The 16,448-nt window shown below is 49.5% G+C and overlaps 1 protein-coding gene across 5 annotated transcripts in view; it reads left to right on the top strand.

Moving 5' to 3' along the window:
• Positions 1–16,448, top strand: part of CACNB4 (calcium voltage-gated channel auxiliary subunit beta 4) — an 86,432-nt gene that overhangs the window by 25,122 nt on the left and 44,862 nt on the right. The window contains exon 1 of one of the 5 annotated variants that reach the window (XM_054277609.1): positions 9,159–9,280. The exons of the other annotated variants lie outside the window; for them this stretch is intronic. Coding sequence (XP_054133584.1) covers positions 9,236–9,280 — 45 coding nt within the window. The 5' untranslated portion in view covers positions 9,159–9,235. Of the gene's footprint in view, positions 1–9,158; positions 9,281–16,448 lie in introns of those variants that run through there. 5 annotated transcript variants of the gene reach the window in all.

The following is a 16,448-nucleotide window of genomic DNA, read 5'->3' as shown; positions in this document are numbered from 1 at the left end:
CAGTAAATTCAAATTATGGATTTCCCCCCTCCAAACTCCCTCCATGCCCAGCCAGTTTTCCTTCACTCAAAATCAAGAGGTGATTTTCCTTTCCCAGCTGGGTTGGAAAGCCATCCCAAACCCACAGGTTTCCAAAAGCCACATTTCTGAGTGGAGAAAGCACCCAGGAAAGCTCCACCTGCAGCTCTCTGGTTCATCTTACCCTGCTACTTTCATCCTGCTCAACCAAGAGGTGGCAGCAATATTCCCTGCTAAGACATTTTATGTGTTTTACATGAATATAATATTTAATTGCCATAATGAGCCATTTTATTTCTAGCCTGAACTGGAACAAGCCCAGTTTTTCATCACAGCATTGATGTATCTGAAAATTCTGCTTCTAAATTTCTGGTGTAGCCCAAAAAGTTTGGGCTTCCTTTGGCTGCACAGGGTGCTGGGCAAAGCAGAAACTCCCAGAATTCAGTGAATTATTGTGTGTCTAAGCTGTTATTCTGCCCATCACAGCAGATATTTTCAGAGAATAAAATTAAGTGCCAAACAGATATTAAAAAAAAAAAATCAGCTTTAGGTCCCTTGCTAAACCTGTTCCTCTAAGGGATCCAGGCTGAAGTCAAAGCTTTGCCTTTATCCCTAAATTTTGCTAAGCACAACATGCAGAGCTCCAGCAGGAGTAATATTCCAATTCAGGGCCAATCTTTTTTCAGGATGAGCTTCCAAGTTCTTCATTCCAACAGAGCCTGGCCTTTTTCTCCATTTGGGATAAATAAGTCCTTTTATGAATTTGGAGTTCTATCACCTTTTAATTCCGTGCTCCCTCATCTGGACACTGAATTAAATGCTGAGAACACGAGGTTCTGATCTGCTCCTCTATTGCTCATCATGATTATAGGCAGGGATGGCAGAGCTGCCATTAGTTATTATTCTCCACAATTAGAATATTCTGTTTTCTGCTTGTAACTCTGTCAGCCTGAGCTGCTCAGGCTGAATTTTTCCACTTTTTGTTCTCAAGTGAGCTCCAATTCTCACTTGAAATACAGTGAAAATAAAAGTCCCCAAACTTTTTGGGGCCACAGAAAATATTAATGCTTTCATAATTAAAATATTAATCAGGAAATTAGTTAATTTATTAATTTAAGTATTAATTTGTTACATAAAATATTGATAACATTATTTTCCTCATTAAAATAATTATTTGGGCACCACTGAATATTAATGCTTTCCTATTTATTCCGAATTTTTGCTTCCTGTCTCATAGGTAGTTTTAGATCTAGGATAGAACTTTCAGCAGTTTATTTAGAATTTGGGGGTTTTTAAGTCATCTCTGTAGGGATGTTGTAAAAGCCTGGAATAAACTAATGATTCTGGTCTTTTTTTAATGCAGGGTTTGAGAGATTAAGGAAAAATTCAGGTCTGAACCTGCATGGAAGAGTCAGAGGGGAAATATTAACATTTTATAAGTGTTAATATTAACATTTTATAAGCGTTCAGAGCATCAGAAGTGACCTGATTTAATCAAGTTTCTGGGGCCTGGAGCACCCTGGTCTGTGGAAGGTGTCTGTGCCCATGGCAGGGGTGGGATGGGATGGGATGGGAGGGATGGGATGGGAGGGATGGGGTGGGATGGGGTGGGATGGGGTGGGATGGGATGGGATGGGGTGGCATGGGGTGGCATGGCATGGCATGGCATGGCATGGGCTGGGCTGGGATGGGATGGGATGGGATGGGCTTTAAGGTCTCTACCAACCCAAACCAGGCTGGGATTCTGGGATTTTGGGATTCCATGAACTTCCATCCCAAACTGTTCTGGGATTCTATGATTTTGGGATTTCCATGAAACCAGATCTGGTTTTCAGATCTGTAGCACAAGGAGGGGCTCTGCTGCTGCAGGACTTTTGGGATGACATTTTTCTCCTTTTCAAGGCAAAGGCAGGAGGTATTTCCAGTCCTTTCTGAGTGCCTGGGCTCTGTAAAGGACTCACACAGAGCTGTGGGTCCTGGCAGGTGCTGAAGGAACAAAGTGGGGACTGCAGGTGTTGCTCACCCTGAGCAGCACAGGGGTGGCTCCCATCATCCCAAATTCCCTCCTGGCTCTGGGGGGATGGCAGTGCCCAGGGATCCCCAAATTCTCACCTGTCCCTGGGGCAGACCTGGCTCAGGTGTCCCTGCAGAGGGAGCAGCAGGGGGATGTTTTGGCTTTGGGGTGTTTGTTTTGAGCCATCCCAGCTCGCTGGCAAAACCCTGAGTCTGTCACTCTAGGACAGGAAATAACACACCATGGACATGCTGCTCTTTTCAAGCTGAAAGAGAGATTTCAAATTCCTGACTCCAACATTTACAGATTTCCAAAAGTGCCAGTGGATTGGAGGGTGACAGTGCCACCTCTCCAATGTCACTAGGCAAACCAACAGTCCATCGAATTTCTCCTCTTCCATAAAAGAATGCAAAACAATGAGTTATTTACATAAAGTGTGTGAGAAAGTTTGTTACAAGAATGGAAACATCCGAAGGCTCAGAAAAACTTAAAAAATCAGAGTGACACTGAGTCCTTCTCCTGGAAATCTTCCTTCAGGAATTGCCAGTGGAAGGGAATGAACCTCTCCAATGGAGAAACATCAGAAATACAGAAATAGGGTTTTTTACAAGTTTTAACAAGTTTCAAACTATGGCTTTGCAAAAAGACTAGATATTTTAGAGAATTACAACTGTGAAAGATGCATTGTAAAAGGACCATGTGGGGCACAAATATAGGTGATTGGTGTTAGAAAAAATATAGGTGATTGGTGTTAGAAAAATATAGGTGATTAACAGCAGTATTGTGTGGCAAAAGCTGCCAGGCTGAAAAACATCCCTAAGGGATTGTGACCAGGAAATAGGGTGGCTTCTGATGGAATGGTGCTGAATTTTACATCTCTTGCGTCTCACCCTTCATTGAGACTGATAACAGAATAAAATCTTTTAAAACACCTCTCAGTTAGCCCATCTCTGTGACAGCTGGGAAAAGCAGCAAATGGAGTTTTTACATGTTCCAGGGCAGTCCTGTAAGGAAGATGAGGAGTCATCATTTTGAGGATTTTTCCACAGATTGTGTGCTGTGCTCCTGGATGGTGAGAACATCCCAGAGCCGTCGTTTCAGCAGGTACGAAAGGAGAGGTCTCCCTGAGACTTTGCAGGAAGGAGCACAGCTCACTTAAATATGCAGAGCTAAAGCCAGGAATATTTGTTCTTCTCAGCTCAGCTCCCAAGTGCTCTGGCTACATATTTCAAGAAATCAGGTTGGACAAGTGGTTCCTCCTTCATTGATCTGTTATTTCTGGATCAGTTTCTCCACTTGGACAGGAGTCATGGAAATCTACTGCAGGGAGCTGAGGAGTTTCCTGCCATCCCCTGCCATGGAATTCCGAGTGCTGTGTTGCAGCCTGTGGTAATTGGATTATAAAGCAGAGGGAGAGGCAATAAAATCAGCATCCCTCATCAGCGCATCCCTGTAAAGTCCCAAGAGGAAGCAGCAAATGGGAATGAAGTTGAGCTGTGTCTGCCCATTTTTAAAGTTATTTATTTATTATTTTAACCTCTTAACAAGAACAGCAAATTCTTCTTAGCACTGGAATTAAAAGCTCTGTGTCTGACTCTTTTAAAGACACTCCTTGCCCTACTCCTTGAGCCTAAAAACAAAATAAAACATGTAGTTTTACTAGTTTAGCTGAAGAAAAAAGATATCTGCATGAGATCCTGTATTTTACAGAAGCTGGAGTTTCACTGTAGCTTGCAGATTGTCTTTTTGCTCACTTTGTTTTCTCCAAAGAACTATTACATGATAATCATAATTTACCAAAAATACATTTAAAGCAACCTTTTCATGAGTGTGCACTGATAAAACTGCAAATATTGAAATGCATCTGGGAAATTAACCCTGACCAGGAGCTCTTTGGGCTGTTTGCCTGTTCTGAGACTGGAAAACCTTTCGGTTCTTGCTCTGTGAGGTTGGATCTTCAGTGATGGGATGTCCTGGCATCCCCAGCACACTCCCAGAGCCCCTTCTCCCTGCAGCTTGGCTGTTCCCAGTGCCAGGGGGATGGCTGCAGCCCTGGTGGGTCTGTTCCACTATTGATGGGGTTTCCAGGATGCCCTGGTGCCTTTCCTGCTCGGGCAAAGCAGCAGCAGCTTCCCATAAAGTTTGTAATTGGCTTTTAGAGAGCGTTTCCCATCATCCCAACAGTTGCAGGCTGAAGTGTTGCACAGAAACTCAGCATCAGCACTTATGGCAGCTAAGAGATTGATTAGCATTCATAAGGGAAGCAGAGGAGCTGAAAATAAGGAATAAAACAAGTGCTTAATCCTTTGGCCCAGATGGTTTTTGGCAGGGCAGATAAAAACGTGGATCTTCCCTAAAAACAGAACCCTCCCATCTCCATTCCAGCAAGGAAATCTGACACAATTCCAGCCACAAATCCACTCTGGCTTTTTGGGGTGTGACTCGAGGTTTTGGACCTTCTCAGCAGCCTGGGAGCTGCTGGAGGGCTCAGTGTCCATGGATATCCCTGTGCCTGCCCATGGATCCCTCATTCCATGCTCCCCATCTTCCAGAGGGGTCAGTGTCCATGGATATATCCCTGTGACTGCCCATGGATCCCTCATTCCAATCTCCCCATCTTCCAGAGGGCTCAGTGTCCATGGATATCCCTGTGACTGCCCATGGATCCCTCATTCCATGCTCCCCATCTTCCAGAGGGGTCAGTGTCCATGGATATCCCTGTGCCTGCCCATGGATCCCTCATTCCATCCTCCCCATCTTCCAGAGGGGTCAGTGTCCATGGATATCCCTGTGACTGCCCATGGATCCCTCATTCCATGCTCCCCATCCTCCAGAGGGGTCAGTGTCCATGGATATCCCTGTGTCTGCCCATGGATCCCTCATTCCAAGCTCCCCATCCTCCAGAGGGGTCAGTGTCCATGGATATCCCTGTGCCTGCCCATGGATCCTGCAGAACCTTCATCCCAAGCTCCCCATCTTCCAGAGGGATCCCTGTGCTCACACAGGGCAGTTCTTGAGGCCATTTGGGATTTGTTCCACTCAATCCTGTGCTCCAGTAGAAGCCACATTTGGAGCTGGCTGGAGCTGTTAAACCCCTGGAGCACACCCTGCCTGCCCCAGGGGCTGGGATCATCCCCTGTTCCCTGTGCAAAACCCTCTGGAAGGCCTTGGCTTCCTGCAGGTCTCACAGTGCCTGGGAAAGAGGCATTTCACAGCTCGTTAAATATACAGGGTACCTACAAATGTAGCCCAGTTACCTCTCACTGGAGGTGCTTCCAACCAAGAGGAAGTGACAACCGAGTCTTCACACTCTTTAATTATAGCAGCCTTTACATAACAGTGTCAGATAAATGTGTTTTAGGATAGGTAGCACCTCGCTTCCTCCAGAAGAACTGTCAAATTAGACCAGACTAATTTATTACTTGAAATTGCAAGGATTAAAGCACGCCGTCCACCCAGTCTGTTTGACTAAAACCCTGAAATTCACCGCATCCTCTGTGCCAGGACATATCCCAAACAGCACAACCTTTTGGAAGAGAAATAAATCCCTGTTCGTCTGCTGGCTTCAAGGACTTGCAAGTGCCACGAATCCCATTCTGCTGGAAAACAGGGTTGGAGGGGATCTCGGGAGGTTCTCCTGGCTGTGCCTCCTCCCAGGGCAGAAGCTGCTGTCACTGCACCAGGTTCTTATCTAATCTCTATTATAAAACAGAGGAGGAGGGAGAGAGGCAGGGAAATTGCTTTAGAGGGAGAAGGGGCAAGGAGTGGGGCTGTGCCAAGTAATTTAGGAGAGTGAGGAACTGGCCTCCTTCCCACGGATGGAGGCAAGGTGGATTGCTGGAGACTGCTGATGGTCCTTTCCCTTTCCATCACTGAAATCCATGCCCAGGTTCTTCTGCTGATGGCAACAAGAGCAGCTTTCCATAGGGGAGAGCAATTTTCCCCGGAATCCAGGCGGGGCAAGATGAAACTCAAAGTTTGTGTTTGATGGAGAGGATGCTGATTGGTTTTGGATGGTGCTTTCCCTTTCCATCACTGAAATCCATCCCTGGGCTCTTCTGCTGATGGCAACAAGAGCAGATTTCCATAGAGGAGAGCAATTTTCCCCGGAATCCAGGCAGGGCAAAATGAAACCCAGAGTCTGAGTTTGATGGGGAGGATGCTGATGGGGACTGTGGGTTTTGGAGCCCTGTGTGTGCTGGAAGGAGCAGATCCATATCCAAGGCTGCTCTTAATGCAACCACTAATGCTGTTGGCTAATGTGCCTTTTCCTTCTGGGGGGTTTTGCCTCATTATCCCTGAGTCATGTCAGGAATCCAGGACCGTGCGAGAGCAGGGAGAGGCCATCAGGAACGTGGCTGTGTTGGGGTTTTGCTGCTTCAGGGTGAATGTTGCTGTGGCTCCCCAGAGCAGCAGGAAGGGAGGCAGTGCTGCTGCTGCCCTGGGTGAGATCCCAGCTGAGGTGGAAGGGGGATTTGCTGGAGTGGGGAGCAGCAGAAGTTGCTGACTCCCATCCCGGTTGGCGCAGTGCGGTGCCGAGGCGTTCCCTCGCCTCGGCAATCTGGATCCTGCACATTTATTTATTCCAGCAGCTCTTCAGTGTGTTTATGCAAATAGTTCATTGCTCCAGCTCCTGAAAGAACCACACAAGTGCTGTCATTTGATTGAGGAATCATTAGATCGGGCTGGAAATAAAATTTTCTCTGGTTCTGTATTCACGCCCTCGGAAAAAAACCACCCCGGTGCTCCCACATTTGGGTAGCTCAGGACTGACTAAATAATGGTATTTTGGGATAGATGGATGCACGTCTCACAGAGATTTCCTTTGTACTCTAATTAAAAATAAAGAGGATGTGAATAATCTCTAATGGCAGCAGAGTATTTGGAGGAAGCCAAGTATTTTTGGAGGATTGTGGATACTCAAATTATTCTGACTTTCGAGCTCTTCTCTTTCCCCCACCTCCAACCTGAAGATATTTTAGTTTGGGTTATATTCTCAGTGATTTGTTGGGCATTAAAAGTTTTGGATGGCTCATGGTCTTTGTTTACATCTCTTTCAAAATCTCCCGTGCCCTTGGAAACGTGGAGTTGTGGGCTCCAATTAACATCATCAATCAATGCTGTTAAAAAAAGGAATAATGCAGCAACTGAAGCCATTCAAAAAATGACATTTTTTAAAGATTAGACTTTACCAGGGCTCATTTCTGCTCCTTAGCCATTGCATGTTTTCAGCAGGTCCTTCCTGTAGTGCTGAACAGTGGAATTCCCTGCAGGATAATATCAGCTCCATTCAGCCCCCCGTTCCCTCAGCACATTTATTATATTTATATTACTTCCCAGTCAACTTGAAAGAGCTGGGTGTCTTCCTCCCTCACCTCAGTGTGTGTTTCTTGGATAAATTACCTCACAATATTCAAAACAGCCTTTGATTTAGAATTCGTCTCTATTACAGGGGATTGTATTTTTATGGCATCTTTTAGGAGCCTTTTGAATTGAGTCATTAAATATGTATTTTTAATAACTTCTGTGTCTTAAAAAGGACAGTGTGAAATGTAAGCACTGGAAATCAAATGTGATTCCCCTGATTTCTGAATTGTTTTATTACAAATCTATGTGAAGTTCACTTCTTTCCCTTCGTCTTGACCAAATTATTCTTATAGTTGATCCTTTCACTCTGGAACAGCACAAATCTTCAAGAAGTCTGTAGAACAGGCTGCAAAAATTAACTCCTGGATTGGGAGTTTTATAAACATTGTAAAGACCATTTTAGAAACTGAGATCCTCATTGATCAGAATTAATAAATTTGGAATAAGACTTAGCATAACTTTGGGGAATCTTCCATTGAATTTTTAAGAAAATGTGAATATGGGAATATTCACAAGAATAACACCTTTGGCTTTGCTTCAGGTGTCTGTTGGACACTTCCCATGGGATTGGTGTTAATTTTGCAGAATTGATGGAAGCTTTTGGGAGGAAAAGTGGATGAAGCAAATGGAAAACACAAATAGGAAGCGTTTGTGAAACTGCAGTGGTGGATCAGATTGCACTGAAGATGAGATTTTAAGTAATTGTTTTAATAAGAGTAGGAAGTAAATTGTAAATTAGTTCTGTCATTAGTGTTTAATTATTTATTGACTTTTTAATCATGTAGTGTTACACCAGAAGTTTAATTTGTAGAGCTCCAGGAGGAACCTGTTTAGAGATTTTGTTTCTTAATTTAGTTGTAAATCAGGTTCACACTTCTGTTCTTCTAATTCTTGGTGGTTAGGATTTGGTTTTCTTGTTTCCAGACATTGCGTATGTGTGTTTTCTGTCAATTCTTAGTGTTTAGTCTTAGTGGCTTCGGGGTTTCCAAATATTGTTGGAGGGTGGAGGGATGGTTTTTTAAGAAACCACCCGCTGTTCTCTGGAATCTTAAAGAAGAAAGGCTGTATTTAACTCCTGGATTTATTATTTTATTATTTTATTTTATTAACTATTGTATTTTATTGTAAATAAATCACAGGATTGGGCTAGAAGGGACCTCTGGAGACCATCCAGTCCAGCCAGGGTGACCTGGAGCAGGTGACACAGGGATGTGTCCAGGTGTTGGGAATGACCTGGAGACTCCAGCCCTCCCTGGGCAGCGGTTCAGTGCCCTGCCCCCCTCATGGAAAGATGATTTTCCCCATGTTGAGCTGGAACTCGTGTTTTATTTTATGGCCATTGCTCCTCCACCTGTCACTGATACCACTGAACGAAACCTGGCGCCAGCGTATTTTGGAGATATTTGTATGCATTAATGAGATCCTACTTCAGTCTTCTCTGGATTATACGATATTGTTTTATTGTAAACTAGATTTATTACAAATAAGCAAGTGTCCGCCGCCGTGTCGCCCGCCCGCGGGGCACAGCGGCCGCCGCCATCAGCCCGCGAGGCGCCGTGAGGGGCCGTGAGGCGGCGCCAGCGCGCAGCGCTGCTCGCGGCCGGCGCGTCCCAGCCAATGGCGTGGCGGCACCGGCGCGTCCCAGCCAATGGCGCGGCGGCGGCGGCGCGGCTCAGCCAATGGGCGGCGGCGGCGCGGCGGGCGGGAAGCAGCGGGGCAGGCGGGGGGGCGCCGGCGGGAGGCGGCGCCGCCGCAGCGCTCAGGGAGCTCGGCCCCGCCGCCTCACCGCGCTCCGCCGCCGCGCTCCCCGGCCCTCCGGCCCCGCACCGGCTCTCCATGTACGACAACTTGTACCTGCATGGGTTTGAAGACTCGGAGGCGGTGAGTGCCGCGGGCGCGGGGCGGGCAGCCCGCACGGGCGGGCTGGGTGTCCGTGTGCGGGCGCGGTGCCGGGGGGTGACCCTGCGCTGCCCCGGAGATGCCGGCACGGGCTGCCGTGGTTCCCTGGGGAATTCTCCCTCCCGGCACCCCTCGCAAAACGGGTCTGTGGCTGCACGGAGCCCCCGGTGCCGCGGGCGGACGCCGCCGTTCGGGAGCGTTCCCCGGCGGTGCCCGAGTGGGGTTTTTGGGGGTTTTTGGGCATTGCCGGGAGTGCCGCGGCCATGGACACGCTGCTCCATATTAAACAGGGATCCGTTACATAAGGCGGTGTGGACAGCTCGTAAAATACATAGATAACAACATAATATAGAGTGTACGTCAATGCAGACGTATGTATGGTATGATGTGGTGTCCTCAGGAGAATGGATGGGTCCTGGAGGGCTTCGGATGAGGAATTTTTTCCTGCCTGTGTCAGTGTTGGTCTGGAAGTGCGATCCCTCTTAAGTGTTACCTCGCTTGTTTTAGCATCCCTTTATTGCAGGCAGAGAGGAACAACAACCGGGCAAAATTGTCATTAATGCAGTGCACCATGTTGAGAGGAAATACTGTGTGTATTGGAATCCTTCTGAACTGGGTATTGGAATTATTTTAAAACTCTGCTGCTTAGAAGCCTGGAACGGTTTGTGTCGGTTTAAAATGATAGGGAGACCTTCCACCATCCCAGGCTGCTCCAAGCCCTGTCCAGTCTGGCCTTGGACACTTGCAGGGATGAGGAAAGCTTTGGGTCAGTTTAGAAATCCCTGCCCTGTTGGTATGTGTGTGTTAACTCTTCCTTGGGTTCCCTGTCCTGCTGCTGCTCACAAGCTGCCAGGCTTGTGCAGATGAGTGTGTTGGTTCCTTTAGGGATGTGATTTGGGATCCAGCTGGATGTTTCTGTAACCCAGGCAGATTGTGAGTCCTGGGGAGCTGTTCTCCATCCTGACTCTGCCTTGTGCTGGTTTAATATCTCTCAGCAAAGTCTGACTATGCTCTTAAGAAGACAACTTGGAAGTGCAGAATTAGGGCTGAGAAAACTGAGTAGCTGGATAGTGGTTGGTGTAGAAGAAATGTGTAATTTATAAAAGTCCATCAGAGAATGCAGGTAAATTTGTGCTGGATTTAAAGGTGCTTCTGAGATGCTCAACTCCATGCATTCCCAGAATCCCAGGGGATTGGAAGGGACCTCTGGAGATCATCTCCCATTTTAACCCCCTCCCAAGGCAGGGTCACCTGGAGTTGGTGACACAGGAACACATCCAGGGGGTCTGGAATGTCTGTGGAGACCCCACACCCCCCCTGGACGGAGTTCCAGTGCTTGGCCTCCCTCCATGGAGAGAAGTTCTTTCTCATGGTGAGGTGGAGTTTCTTGTGGTTTAATTTATATTTCAGTAAACCCTGGCGATCTCTTCCAAAAACGTTATTTGGGAAAAGCAGCTTTAATGGCACCTGTTGCACAAACATCTAGGTTAGGGTTTGTGCTGGAAGAACTGTGTTCATGGATGAGAGGAACTTGGTCTTTAGATGTCCACTTGGAAGGAGTGGGATGAAGAAGTCATTTCCAGACTCCCTAATACTCTATTAAGCACTTTATGGTAATGCAGTTTTACAGCTGGTTCAATTTTACAGCCTCTCTGTAATTGAGAATGCTTTTAATAGACCTAATTTCCAGAGTCACAGGAATATGTGAGAACCTCCCTTTTCTCAATAAAAACACCCCAAACCTTAAAAGCAGTCTGGATCTCCCAGTTGTATGGAGAAACTGGAGGCCATAAACCCCAAAGGCTCAGGCACCAAGCAGTTAAAATTCCCCCAGTGTCTGTTTGCTTTGTGCTCCCGAACCACTGCTTAAAACATGAAACCTTATTATTTTAGCTCCTGACTCAGGGCCTGGGAATGCCTGCTGAGACAACGGCCTGGCAAACAGGTACTGGGGATGGGTCACATGAGAGACAGGAGAGGAGGCCAGAGAGCAGCCGGGGAGAGGATGGAGACGGTGGGAAAGGAATGGTGCTGGAATTCTGGTGCACAGCGAGTAACTGCGAGCAGCCAGATGCCGGCAGGGCTCTGCATTGCTCTGGTTCAGAACCTGAGGGCTCATCCTGCAGCTGGAGAGCTGGAGCAGCCCCGAGCAGCCAGATGCCGGCAGGGCTCTGCATTGCTCTGGGGCAGGGCCGGAGGGCTCATCTTGCAGCTGGAGAGCTGGAGCAGCCCCGGCTGGGATCGCCCGGAGCACCGGGAGCCGCAGGGAGGGCTCTGCTGATTGCAGCCCGGAATAAAGCACAGCCATGAGTCACTGGCACGGGAACGGCTGCCTGGAGTGGGCATTGCCCTCCAAACCCACCCAGCCCTGCGTGCAGAGCTCAGCCTGGAGTGGGCATTGCCCTAAACCCACCCAGCCCTGCGTGCAGAGCTCAGCCTGGAGTGGGCATTGCCCTCCAAACCCACCCAGCCCTGAGTGCAGAGCTCAGCCTGGAGTGGGCATTGCCCTCCAAACCCACCCAGCCCTGCGTGCAGAGCTCAGCCTGGAGTGGGCATTGCCCTAAACCCACCCAGCCCTGCGTGCAGAGCTCAGCCTGGAGTGGGCATTGCCCTCCAAACCCACCCAGCCCTGAGTGCAGAGCTCAGCCTGGAGTGGGCATTGCCCTCCAAACCCACCCAGCCCTGCGTGCAGAGCTCAGCCTGGAGTGGGCATTGCCCTAAACCCACCCAGCCCTGCGTGCAGAGCTCAGCCTGGAGTGGGCATTGCCCTAAACCCACCCAGCCCTGAGTGCAGAGCTCAGCCTGGAGTGGGCATTGCCCTCCAAACCCACCCAGCCCTGAGTGCAGAGCTCAGCCTGGAGTGGGCATTGCCCTCCTGAACCCACCCAGCCCTGCGTGCAGAGCTCAGCCTGGAGTGGGCATTGCCCTAAACCCACCCAGCCCTGCGTGCAGAGCTCAGCCTGGAGTGGGCATTGCCCTAAACCCACCCAGCCCTGAGTGCAGAGCTCAGCCTGGAGTGGGCATTGCCCTCCAAACCCACCCAGCCCTGCGTGCAGAGCTCAGCCTGGAGTGGGCATTGCCCTAAACCCACCCAGCCCTGCGTGCAGAGCTCAGCCTGGAGCGGGCATTGCCCTAAACCCACCCAGCCCTGCGTGCAGAGCTCAGCCTGGAGTGGGCATTGCCCTAAACCCACCCAGCCCTGAGTGCAGAGCTCAGCCTGGAGTGGGCATTGCCCTCCAAACCCACCCAGCCCTGCGTGCAGAGCTCAGCCTGGAGTGGGCATTGCCCTAAACCCACCCAGCCCTGAGTGCAGAGCTCAGCCTGGAGTGGGCATTGCCCTCCAAACCCACCCAGCCCTGGCTCTGCATTAAGGGCACGAGCGATGGGCAGTGAGTGCCACTCATCCCCTCTAAACATGCTCACTTCTGGAAAGGTGCTGTAAAATTTGTACCTAACCTCTCCTGATTCACTGCTCAGCAACAAACATTTCTTAACCGCGAACAGATATTTCTGTGATTTTTGTAACAGCATCTCTTATCATAATGTGTTTGTGTGTGTACACATATATATAAAACAAGCAAAAATACCATTTTTATTGATGGATATATAAAGAAATGAGCGTGTGCATGGTATTACAGTCCATTACCAGCTGTGATGATTAACATGAAGTAGATGATGCAGTAGCTGGTGTGAGGCTTTTTGGAGGGGGAAAATTACACTGCTGAAGCTGAGGAAAACTCCAGTGACTGTAGACAAAAAGTCATTTCCAGGTTTAGGAAAAGAGGTGCAGGGATATGGAAGTGAACAAGTTCTGCAGGGACAGGTGTCCTTGTCAGGGGCACAGGAAGATGCAGAAGGCATCACCCCAGGGAGAAACATCTTCCCACTGAAGGTTTTTCCTTGCTTGTTGTCCTGCCTTGGGATTTTTTGATTTTTAGGCCTTTTTAAAAATTCTTTGGGTAGTTCTAAACAGCGTCACCCTTTTGGGAATTACAGCTTGTAGGGAAGCCTTTCACATTCTTCATCACAAGAGGATATAAATGCTCGTTAGCACAGGCGCTTAAGGCAGTGAGATTCCCCGGGCAGGCAAATAATAAATGAATTTTGTTTTACCTCTCACAGCTGGGAACTCACTGTCGTGTGTCTGTGGTGGGGAGAGACTGGAATGCTGCTCCATAGCCAGTCCAGAGTTTCTCTTGGATTTCGGGAAAGACTCCACCTTTTTCAGAAACAAACTTCAGTGAAACCTTCCCATAAGAAATCACTTTTTCCTTCTGTAAAATTACCCTTCCATTAAGGCAGCATTTCATTAAAAAATTCTCTGCAGGAGTTAGCAACAAGTCCCCAGGAACAAAACCTGCCTGGGCTCCGTGTTTGCACCTGCAGAACTGTCAGAACGGCCCCTTTTGGGTCGTTTGCTTCTGTTTATCCCTTCAGCAACACCTGGGCATGTGAAGCACCTTTCCTCGATCTGGGGGTGCCAGGTGCAGGCTTGGCAGCGCGTGAGGCGTTATCTGGGCTGCTGCACTCCTTATCTGGGCTGCTTCACTGCTTTATGGGGCTGCTTCACTGCTTATCTGGGCTGCTTCACTCCTTATCTGGGCTGCTTCACTGCTTTATGGGGCTGCTTCACTGCTTATCTGGGCTGCTTCACTCCTTATCTGGGCTGCTTCACTGCTTTATGGGGCTGCTTCACTGCTTATCTGGGCTGCTTCACTGCTTTATGGGGCTGCTTCACTGCTTATCTGGGCTGCTTCACTGCTTATCTGGGCTGCTTCACTGCTTTATGGGGCTGCTTCACTGCTTTATGGGGCTGCTTCACTGCTTATCTGGGCTGCTTCACTCCTTATCTGGACTGCTTCACTGCTTTATGGGGCTGCTTCACTGCTTATCTGGGCTTCTTCACTGCTTTATGGGGCTGCTTCACTGCTTATCTGGGCTGCTTCATTGCGTTATTGGGGCTTCTTCACTGCTTATCTGGGCTGCTTCACTGCTTTATGGGGCTGCTTCACTGCGTTATTGGGGCTGCTGCACTCCTTATCTGGGCTGCTTCACTGCTTTATGGGGCTGCTTCACTGCTTATCTGGGCTGCTTCACTGCTTATCTGGGCTGCTTCACTGCTTATCTGGGCTGCTGCACTGCATTATGGGGCTGCTTCACTGCTTATCTGGGCTGCTGCACTGCTTTATGGGGCTGCTTCGCTGCTTATCTGGGCTGCTGCACTGCTTTATGGGGCTGCTTCACTGCTTATCTGGGCTGCTTCACTGCTTTATGGGGCTGCTTCACTGCTTTATGGGGCTGCTTCACTCCGTATCTGGGCTGCTTCACTGCTTTATGGGGCTGCTTCACTGCCTTATCTGGGCTGCTTCACTGCTTTATGGGGCTGCTTCACTCCGTATCTGGGCTGCTTCACTGCTTATCTGGGCTGCTTCACTGCGTTATGGGGCTGCTTCACTGCCTTATCTGGGCTGCTTCACTGCATTATGGGGTGGCTTCACTGCCTTATGGGGCTGCTTCACTGCATTATTGGGGCAGCTGAGAGGAGCTGTGGGCATGGGGACTCTTGGTTTGGGCAGGGAGTGAGCAGGGCCTGCCAGTGTTGGGTCAGTGAAGGAACCGGTCTGGGGTCAGTGAAGGAACAGTATGGGGTCAATGAGGAGCTGGTGTGGGCTCAGTGAGGGGCCGGTGTGGGGTCAGCCAGAGCCGGTGTGGTGTGGGGTCAGTGAAGGAATGGTGTAGGGACAGCCAGGGCCGGTATAAGGTCAGCCAGGGCCAGTGTGGGGTCAGCGAGGGCTGGTGTGGGGTCAGCGAGGGGCAGGGCAGCGCTGGGAGGGGCCGGGAATGGAGGGAGGGCGCCCCGCCAGGGCTGCACAGAGCCGGTGACAGCCCCGGGTACTGGTGACAGCCCCAGGAGCCGGTGACAGCCCCAGGAGCCGGTGACAGCCGCAGGAGCCGGTCGGGTCGGTGACAGCCGCAGGAGCCGGTGACAGCCGCAGGAGCCGGTCGGGTCGGTGACAGCCGCAGGAGCCGGCCGGTGACAGCCCCGAGCCTTCCCCCGGGTCATCCCGCACTCCCCAGGTGGGGCGGCTCTGCCCCCCCCTGTCCCAGCCATTGACAAAAGCATTTCTCTCATGCCTTCCCCTTCCACCGGGGATTGTGGAGGGGAAGTTCTATTGATTGGGTTTCCACGTGGTGCCTCTGACCCTACAGGAGATGGAAAGGTGGCTTTGCTTACCCCGTTGTAGTAGATGTTTTCAGTAACTGCTTTGGCTTGCTCTTTCCCCAGCATATCCTCCTCTCCTGAGCCATAGGAGCTCCTTCTCTCCTCGACCTCTTCTATGTGCATCTACCCCTGCCTGGCTTCCCTTGGCCATTCCCATCCCTGCATCCACAGCTCCCTGCTCCTGCTGGTACCAGAGCAGGCTCTCGGGGAAGCAGGGAGGCTGTGGATGCACCACTTCCAGGCTGATGCCCTTCTGTGCAAGCTCAGGCTGTCACCAAGGGTTAGACAAACCCCTGGGGTGGGATTCACGCCCACAAAAGTGTTTGACATTCTGAAAGGGAACTTTCCTCTTTCCTCTGGTGTTTGTAGGGACTAAGCACCAGTGAGATCAACCCTGTGGTAATTACTGGTCCCAGTTTGCCCTGGGCAGGACTGGGAGTGGTGCTGCATTGTAACAGGGTTTGTGTCCAGTTACTCCATACAGTTCTTGAGAGCACTGCTGGGAATTTTTAGGAAAAAGGTGATGGGAATAGTGGGGAAACACATGCTGTTCACTGTGTGAATGGTCAGCACGGTGTTGTGAGGACACAGAAGTGCTCCCCTGCTTTTTCAGTGCCATTGCTCCTTGAACTACATTCCTTCTGCTGCCAGTGCACACTTTTCTCATGGCACCTGAGACAGGGACATCTCTGTGTGCTGCTCAAGCAGAAAAAGTGATTACAGAAAAACAAACCTTGGTAGGGGAGTTCATATCCAAATATTGATTGGATTTGTGTCTGGTGCCTCTGTGATTGCTGACGGGGGAGGAAAGGTGGGCTTTGCTTGCTCTGTATGCCTCAGTTGTTGTGGGTTGAGTAACAATCAAAATGTGTATTTAAGAGTGTTTTTCATGCTGTCTCTTCTGATCATGTGCTGGGTTCTGCAGCA

This window comes from Melozone crissalis, unplaced genomic scaffold (genome assembly GCF_028551555.1).
Source record: "Melozone crissalis strain CALT ecotype California unplaced genomic scaffold, PUWL_Pcris_2 ptg000023l_1, whole genome shotgun sequence".
Classification (NCBI taxonomy): Eukaryota; Metazoa; Chordata; class Aves; order Passeriformes; family Passerellidae; genus Melozone; species Melozone crissalis.
This window is presented reverse-complemented; position numbering and strand designations above follow the sequence as displayed.